This window comes from Capra hircus, chromosome 18, assembly GCF_001704415.2.
Source record: "Capra hircus breed San Clemente chromosome 18, ASM170441v1, whole genome shotgun sequence".
In the NCBI taxonomy this organism is placed as follows: Eukaryota; Metazoa; Chordata; class Mammalia; order Artiodactyla; family Bovidae; genus Capra; species Capra hircus.
This window is the reverse complement of record NC_030825.1, coordinates 51,489,419-51,498,570: the sequence shown is the minus strand read 5'-3', so window position 1 is coordinate 51,498,570 and position 9,152 is coordinate 51,489,419. Positions and strand designations below refer to the sequence as shown.

General features: G+C 52.0%; 1 protein-coding gene across 2 annotated transcripts; it reads left to right on the top strand.

Annotated features, from left to right (window-relative positions):
* On the top strand, positions 215–6,001 carry ATP5SL (ATP5S like). 2 transcript variants are annotated; one of them, XM_005692438.3, is made up of 6 exons: positions 215–260; positions 1,816–2,012; positions 3,200–3,280; positions 4,038–4,174; positions 4,279–4,441; positions 4,821–6,001. In XM_005692438.3, exons 1-6 carry the CDS (start codon positions 243–245, stop codon positions 4,999–5,001), a joined length of 777 nt encoding a protein of 258 aa, XP_005692495.2. In that variant the 5' UTR covers positions 215–242; the 3' UTR covers positions 5,002–6,001. The 2 variants fall into 2 exon arrangements, with proteins under 2 accessions (XP_005692495.2, XP_017917950.1); XM_018062461.1 differs by lacking the exon at positions 4,279–4,441 and having other exon boundaries at positions 3,200–3,294.

The window sequence follows — 9,152 nt, the reverse complement described above, 5'->3', positions numbered from 1 at the left end:
AGCTTCTCTGTTATGGAATTCTCCAGGCAAGCATACTAGAGTGGGTTGTCATTCCCTTCTCCAGGGCATCACGCCGACCCCGGGATGGACCCGAGTTTGCCGTATTGCAGGCAGATCCTTCATCAGCTGAGCCGCCACGGAAGCCCTTTAAGAGGAGGGCTGGAAGACGGAGGGGGCGTGGTCATAAGAGACCCGGCGGGTTGGGTAAGATGAGCCCCTTCCGGTTACACAATCCTAGCAAGATGGCGGCGCCCAGGGCGGTAGGTGACCGAAGCTTTTCGAGTCCCCTAAATTAGTGTCCGCTCCGCTGTCTCTGCCTTCAGGACCTCTCTCGGCGCCCAGCGGACAAGGAGCGAGAAGGAGCAGGGAGTCTCTCCCGCTAAGCCTCGCTCTGGGCGCGGAGACGTGTGGTCGTCGGGAGCCGGGAAGGATCGGTGCGGGTCACAGGCAGCGAAGGAGAGAAACCAATGGGGAAGCAGGGCGTGCCGACTGAGAAAGTGCGCCAGACCAATCAGAGGGAGGGATCCGACGGGCGCTGGGAGTCTGGAAACGGACGACAGTGGGGCCTGCAAAGGATGAGGGTTTGGAAGAAATTGGCAGAAAAACTGAGGTTTGAGGTCCAAGAGTAGGTGAGGGAAACTCATGGACTAGTTAGGAATTTTGATGGAAAAGCCAAGAGGTGAATTTGGGAATTCCAAGGGAAACGATCTAGGGGAAATTAAGGGGAGAATTTGCAATATTGTGGAAAGAATTTAGGAAGAATTCGGCAAAATCAAGGAATGGACCTAGGAAAATTAAGGTTGGGAGCTTAAAAGGAAGTTTAAGGAAAATAAGTATGTAGGCAAAACTATTGGGAGAATTTGGTTAAAGCAAAAAGAGAAACTGAAGCAGGTTAAGAGAAAACTTTGGAGGGGAACTTGAAGAGAGTTTGGGAGCTTCAAGAGGTAAGATAAGGATGGTTTGGCGAGAAATTAAGATTATATTTGGGAGCTTCCTTGGTGGCTCAGTGGTAAAGCACCCTAGACCCCATTTCTCAGCAACAGAAGTCACAACATCAGAAGCCTGCACACTGAAATGGAAGAGTAGCCCCCCATCACAGCAACTAGAGAAAGCCTGCACAGCAACAAAGACTCAGCATAGCCAAAAATAAAAAAAAAGTTTTTTAATTGTTATATTTTGGGGAAAGGAATGCCTTATTTAAGAAAACTCTGGTGGGAAGTGGATAAAATTAAGGGGAGAATTTGTAGTACATTAAGAGTTCAGATAATAGAGGTTTAGTGAGAGGCTAAGGGCTTGGGGGATGTCAGGGGGAGACTTTAGGAAAACCAGAAGACCCTTGGGCCAAATCGAAGATAAACTTTTTTGACAGCGCTAGGTCTTGGTTGCTGTGTGCAAGCTTCCTCCAGTTGTGACAGGCAGGGGCTACTTTAGCTGTGGCGCACTGGTTTCTCATTGCAGTGGCTTCTCGTTGCCGAGCACAGACTCTAGGTCAAGTGGGCTCAGTAGTTGAGGCACATGGGTTTAGTTGCTCCCCAGCATGTGGGAGCTTCCCAAACCAGGGATCGAACCCACGTCCCCTGCTATGGCAGGCAGATTCTTAATCACTGGACCACCAGGGAAGTCCCAAAGAGAACTGAAGATTGATTGGGGAAAGCCTGGGGAAATTTTGCAGATTCCAAAGAACTGGAAGGTCCTAGAAGAGAAATGAGCAGGGAAGCATTGAGGAGGGAAGATTTGGGAGGAAAAACGGGGGAATCTGCCTGTGTGTCTCTCAGGAGGCTCTGGGCTCAGCTCCTCCTCCCCTTTCCTCCCCAGTCCCTGCGGCTAGTGGCCCCGGTATGGCACAGGGGTACCAGCGGCATCCGTGGCCTGAGCAAGGCAGTGGACCCGGAGGGCAGTCAGAGGAAGGGGAGGACGCTACTCCAGTTCCTGACTGACCGCTTCTATGACGTGGAGGCTGTGAGGGAGTACCTTCTCCGGAAGCAGGTGTTGAAGGTGCAAAAGAAAAATCGGTGAGAACCCACTGACCTGCCCAGCCCTGCTGTCCAGGCCTCCCCGGTCTGCCTGCCCTGCCCTTGCCACTCCAGGAAGCCCTAGGGCTTCCAGTGCAAGCCTTGCCCACGTGCCTCTTCATCTCCAGCCCACATGCTTCCCAAACCCTCCAGCTCATAGAGGCAATCCATTGCCCACTGTCTCCTCTTGGAGGTCTAGCTGGCGCTTCAAACCTCACATGGCTAACAGCAAACCTTGGTTTCCCCCTAAAACAGCCTTCTCACCCCTAAGCCTTCCTCATCCCAGTCAGTGGCCCATCCATTGTTCAGACCACATTCTAAGGAGTTATCCCTGATTCCTGTCTTTGCTTCCCTTTCCTCCACGTCCAGTCCATCAATAAAACACCAGAATATCCTAAATTTGACCAATGGTCACCTTCTAACTGTCCGTAGCCTGGTTGGAGCCCTTTTATTTTATGGTTAGATGACTGCAGTTGTCTCCTATCTGGTCACCTTTTGGCCCCTGTTACAGTCTACACAGCAGCCAGAGGACTTGTAAGAAAGGAAGATGAATAACATTACCATTCTGCTTAAAATCCTCTTATGGTTTCCGACTGCAACTAGAATAAAAGCCAAACTCCAAGGCCGAAAATCTGGCCCCTTACCGAGCTTTGAGACCTCTACCAGGGACGCCCACTCACCTCTGCCAGCCTGGCATCCTTATTGCCATTTGTTCACCTTAATTCGAGCCTCTGAGCCTTTGCAACTGGCTTTTCCCTTGGCCTGGCAGACTCTGGCCCTGACCTCTGCAGTCCCTCTGTCATTCAAATCTCTCCAGTTTCGCCTCCTCCAACACGCAAACCAAATCACTACCTCCATCCGCCATCCCGACCCGAGCCACCCCTAGTCTGCTCCCTCCGTATTAACTTCATCACGGAATTGCTACTCCGCGATTTGTTCTTAACATGGCTGTTGTCTGTTTCCCCTGTGAAATAACTCTGCAGGGGCAGAGACAGTGATCCGCCTTGGTCACAACTGTCCCCCAGTGCCCAGCACTTCAGAGGCCCTCGGTAAATATTAGCCATGTGACTCAGAGTGCCTGTGTATCTCAGTCCCGTGCTGTGGACTGTGACCCTCTCAGCAGCACCTGGGCCTGGCAAGGGGTGTGGTGCTTCAAGGCTCACCCTCGGCTACTCTTCTCCCGGCAGGTCCTTCACCTACATCGAGGAGCGATATGGCCCCTACGTCGCAGGGGCCTATTTCGTCTTGAAGCAGGGAGGCGCAGTCAAGTATGAGGGCAAAGGTGTCAGAATGGGGGGAGGGGGGAGAGGCGGGAGAGCCACTTTCTAAGCCTGGGGCTCATCCGGATGGGCTCATGTCAGTCCAACTGGCTTCCGTGCACACCCTGGTCTCTGCCCCCTCCTGGCCATGTGGCTGGGGCCTTGTTCCTGAGCTTCACTGTTGTCATCTGTAAAATGGGATGGTGGTCATGTGTAACCTACAAGGTGTGCTGAAAGATTCAGAGACACTTTGCAGTCTGGACACTTGTCATGGGTCACAGGCCAACGTAGCATGTGTGCTAGGTCAGCGCTGGTGCGTCTTTTCTTTCTTCCTTCCCCCTCCGCCGCCTCTTGTTTTTCCCCTTTATTTTCCTTCTTTTTTGAAAACACAATTCACATAGCCTTCCTCTTGGTTCTGATTGAGATTTTCACTTGTTTTGAGCACTTCCTCCAGCACCTTCCTTAGAAATGGTGTACCTGTCTGTAAATATCTCAACATTCACCCATCTCCAACGATTCTTGTCTCATAGCTCTTTTTTCTCATGTTAATATCCATAATCTCTTCAACCCTCAACTTCCAGGTATGTAAAATGGCCAAACACTCCATCTTTGATGGGGTTGTCAGGGGACCCAATGAGACCAGACATGTAAAACCCTTAGCGCAGGGCCTGGTGTTTAGTGAGTGCAGCAGGTTCTCTGATACGGTGCTAGGAGTGTTAAGAGCTTGGAAGGTTGCGGGACCCTGCTGACACTCCCTCTCTCCCAGGTTTCGGGACAGGGAGTGGATGCGGGCAAATGAGCAGGGCCTTTCCTCTCTTGAGTTCCGGAAGCTCCAGGAGGTGCCTGTGGAGGCTGTGGATGCCAGTGGTTGTGCCATCAACTACCAAGGCCTGGACAACCTCTGTGAGTGGGGTGGGGTGGGATGAGGTGGAGACGGGCCAGGCTCTGCCCTTCCGTGGTGGGCTCCAGAAGGGCCGTCAGTGCCATCCGCCCTCTGCCCCCTGCAGTGGCCCTGAAGGAGCTCCAGTCCCTATCACTGCGGCGCTGCCCCCATGTGGATGACTGGTGTCTCGGCCGTCTCTACCACCTGGCCGACTCGCTGCAGGAGCTCTCGCTGGCCGGCTGCCCCCGCATCTCTGAACGGGGCCTCGCCTGCCTCCACCACCTCCAGTGAGACCTCAACTCAGGCTGGGCCCCAGACCAGGGGAGGGCAGTGCCCCCATCCCTGCCTCCTGGACAGACCTAGAGCTGGTGGTGGGTCAGCATAGATGAGCTGCGCAGTGAACCTCTGGGAGGGTGGGAAGACTCTTAGTCTTCCTGCCTTTTTGTATTAATGAAATTACAAGATATTTACACTGTTGTGGGACAGCAGGAGCCAGAGGTGTGCAGTTTATAATGAACACAGTGGGTCTCATGTACTTGAGCAAAGATTTTATTCGAAAGCTGGAGGTCAGCGTGGGGGCAGGTACACCCCCCACACTCACACACACAGACGCCATCCTTACATGTGACCCCACCCCCACCCCACCCCCATCTTGCCTCCTCTCAGGAACCTCCGCAGGCTGGATATCTCCGACCTTCCTGCCGTGTCCAACCCGGGCCTCACTCAGATCTTGATGGAGGAGATGCTGCCCCACTGTGAGGTTCTGGGGGCTGACTGGGCACAGGGCCTCAAGATGGGGCCAGAGGAGCAGTCCCCGGATGCAGCCGGCAGCCCCATCCCCGCCTAGCCTTCGGCCCCTCCCCATCAAGCAGGGTCTCGGCCAGGCTGTGCTGAGCGCCCAACAGCTCATCCTTCTGGCTCTGTTGGGCTCACTCAACTCAGGGGGTCGGGCTGGGCTGAGGGGAGGAGAGCCTGAGCTTGGGACATTTGTTCGCTGCTGCCGGGGTACTTGCTGGCTGCACCCAGCCTGAAGCTCCCAGCTCCTCAGTTTTTCAGGTAGCCCTCTTCACATGCTTCTCTCCTTCCCAGTTTAGGGAGCCCCCTTCTCCAGCCTGGGGGAGGTAAGGGCCCTGGCTGCAAGTAGCCTCGGGGAGCTGCACTCTCCCTTGTGATTGCCCTGCACCGAGCCCACTTCTCTGGCAAGAGACTTCTCTTGACTTCTGTTAGAAGTCAGATTATCCCACTTGCATGTGCTCCTGTTTCCTGCCGGGGGGCACTACTGGCATTCTACAGGGCTAGTTCTTCCCTGTGTGGGACGACTCGGCTCACTGCAGGCTGCAATATCCCTGGTGCATACCCACTACCCGCGGCAAGTCCCACAGCGTTCCCCTTATTGAGTTACTGACACTCAGCTCCAAATTCAACGTTGTTTGCTCTGAAAATTGATCTGGGCCTTTGAAGTATTCTCCTTTGCTAACTGGCCTGATAAGGGTTGCCAGTAAAGGGCGGCCGAGAGATATTCCTCAAGGGAGGAAAGGCTTTTGCTTTCTGGCTCAGCTCAAAGGTGCTTGCTCAGCTGCCATGCAGCACATGGTGGTACAGGGCTCCCCGTATCTGCTGAGGTGAATCAGGTGGTCAGCAGCTTACCCTGGCGCCCTCCACCTGCCCCCACCCCTCAGCAGAAGACAGCCTCCACTGAGGTGTCTCTTGGTGAATGCCCCTCCACCATACCCCTGAAGGTGGATTTCCAGTAACTCCCAGGGCCCCTTACCAATGAATCCCCTCCTTACTTCACTTTGCTGTTACAGTCATTGATTCTCTATATTAAACTTTCCCTGTTCAAATTACTGTGTGGCTTTTCTCTCTAGACTGGATCCAGACTGATAAGAGCCTTGGCATCTGGAGTGTTCCCAGAGATAAACTCATAAAGTGTTCCCAGAGATAAATTCACAAAGACAGGATTTGGGGGTTGGTTCGTTCCTGCCTTTGGCTTGACTGCACTACTGAGCTCCTTGGCAGTGGGAAATGAGACATTAGAAATCCATGGCCTAAATGCCATCAACAGGATGAATGGAAAATGATGCCTTTGGCTTGAGTCCACGGCTGAGCTCCTTGGCAGTAGGAAATGAAACATTAGAAATCCATGGCCTAAATGCCATCTACAAGATGACTGGATAACAAAGATGTAGGGGGTATATGTGATACATAGTGGAATACTACTCAGCCATGAAAAAGAATGAAGTAATGCCATTTGCAACAGCATGGATTGACCGGGAGATTATCATATTAAGTGAAGTAAGTCTGACAGAGAAAAATATGATATCATTTATATGTAGAATTTTTTTTAAATGATACGAATGAACTTCAAAAACTCATAGACTTAGAGAAAAACCTATGGCTACTGGGGGAAGGAGAGGAGATAGCCTGGGAGTTTGGGATTGACATGCACATGCTGCTATATTTAAAACAGACGGAGTTCCTTGGTGGTCCAGTGGTTACAACTGTGCCTCCACTACTGATGGCATGAAAGGTTGCTGCTGTGAGCTGTGTGTTTCACCGGGATTTGTGACCTCTGGAGGAGAGGATTTCAATCTGGGGTCAGAGATGAGGCTTGACTACTTGGGGAACTTTTTGTATAACCAAGTCTCATTAAAATATAGAGATAGGGAAAGCTTCTGACGCCGACATCAGACGGGAACAGAAAGAGTGCCCCCTTGCTAGTTTTTAGCAAGCAAGTTTTTATGTCTGTTAGAAAGCTATTAATCAGATAAGAGAGACACCTCAAAGCTGAGGGAGTTTCACCAGACCTCTCCCCCAGCCATAAAACAATTGATAGGAATACTGGTTTGTTGAGCCATTACCAGCCCAAGGTTTGAGAAAAGAAAAAAAGTTAGTCTTGGGTGGAACCATTTTGAAGAAAGGCAAATTCTAAAGCAAATACATAGTTTAAAAAACATTTCTACAAGAAAAACATTGGTTAGCTCAAGGCAGGACGTCTGCCACTTGCCATTTATTTCCTCCTGCTGCTTGGGAACCTCTGGCCTTCCTGCCTGTTACCCTCTCAGGCACACGTTCAGTCCCTTGCTGGGGAACTAAGAGGGGCCAAATAAAAAATAGGCTAAATAACCAACAAAGACCTTATGTATAACACAGCGAGCTCTGCTTCATGTTCTGTAATTATCTAAATGGGAAATGAATTCGAAAAATAGCTAACATGTACATGAATCACTTTACTGTACCCCTGAAACTAACACACTATTAATCAACTATTGTTGTTTAGACTCTCAGTCGTGTCCAACCCTTTGTGAACCCAAGGACTGTAGCTCACCAGGCTCCTCTGTCCATGGGATTCTCCAAGCAAGGAGACTGGAGTGGGTTGCCATTTCCTCCTCCAGGGAATCTTCCCAACCCAGGGATCAAATGTACGTCTCCTGCATCGGCAGGCAGGGTTTTTTTTTTTTGTTTTTTTTTTAAACCACTCACTGAACTACCTGGGAATACTCCAGTATAAAATAAAAATTAAAAAAGTAACAACCGAAGGCATGCTGCAGGATCACAGAAATGTTATCGCCTGGGGCTGTGATGAGATGCCAGTGAGGTGCCACGTGCCCTAGGGGGCCCTGTGGCTGCTGGGCATGACGCTGGCAGTAATGACAGCTCTAAAGATAGGGTTGGGCAGACTCCCTCAAGCGCCCAGCTCAGTCACAACCCTCGGAACTGGCAAGCTCCCATTACAGCATTTCCCCCCGCCAAGGTTACTGCTCATAGATACTGCTGAAAATACAACCCAGTGTTTAGGTTTGTGGGTTGCTGAGTTATGACACTTGAATTCCCCAGTCTGGGCAAGTTTCTTCTCTGGTGGTATTGAGGGTGCTGACTGGTACACAGTGGGATCCAGAAACCTGGAGTCAGATCATCTGGTTGGATCCAGAGGAAACAGACGACCTCGAACCCCCGAGTTCCTGGAAGCCTTCCCTAACAATGTGGGGAGACCACCTGTGATCCTGCACTTGAAAACCCGGCCATGACCTCCCCTGGGGCAAATGCCTTGAAAGGGAGATCTGCTTTTCTTGAGACTTACCACAAGCGCCCCCTGCTGTCACTAGACCACAGGTCAAGCCTCAGCACGCTCCGGGGAGCGGGTGCTCACGGCGACCCAGAAGGGAACAGCTCAGCTCTTACACAGAAGGGCAAGACCTGCAGACAGATGTACAGTCAACACCCAAGAAGCCGCACGGGAGTGGCTTCTCAGGGTGTTAGGCCAGTGAGAGCGGACCTCATACTGCACGGAGCGAAGCTCACTGATACAAGGGTGCTTACTGGAGACTCTGGATATAATGAGTTAGCGAGTGCAGCTGCTGTTGTCCTGACAGTTTTCTTGGTTGGCTGACTGGAACTTGGGACTCAACAGTGACCTATGGTTACTAAGGTGAGAAACCCGAACTGCCCAGGCATAAACTGGAGAGGGAGATCCAAAGACCCAGGGAGGCAAAAATGCAGGCTGGGGTCCACATTCCACCAGAAGGCACCTACCTCTTTTAGTCACTCGACATGCGACCTCACCTGCTCCAGTCGCTGGATGGTTTCTCTCCTCACTGGCATGTCTGCAGACTAAGGCACACAGCAACCGAAACTGTCTGCCCCTGCTCTGTGCTCCGGGTGTAGCTAGATGAGCCAAGAGTCAGGGGGCGAGACACCACCCCAGCCCAGCCTGGGGGTAAAAAGGCTTGCAGACCCCTTCCAGGGGCTCTCAGAGCCCTGCCCCAGCCCACTCTGGCTTTTACTCCATCAATAGTCCCCTCCTTCTCCACACGCTCTTCCTCCATCTGGTCCCATGGGCTCCATCACTCAAACTGCTGTTGCTGACAGACAGGGTTCCTGCAGTGATTTGAACAGTTCCCAACCCAAGTGGGGGGTCAGGCCAAGCTCACCTGCGGGCGGGGGAGGGGGGCTCCCTCTCACCCCAGGCTCCAGGAGGTCTAGGATGAGCCGGCCCCA

Coding starts and splice junctions, on each gene's coding strand:
- ATP5SL (XM_005692438.3), top strand. Junction 2,013..3,199: donor AAGGTGCAAAAGAAAAATCG/GTGAGAACCCAC, acceptor TTCTCCCGGCAG/GTCCTTCACCTACATCGAGG. Junction 4,175..4,278: donor CCAAGGCCTGGACAACCTCT/GTGAGTGGGGTG, acceptor TGCCCCCTGCAG/TGGCCCTGAAGGAGCTCCAG.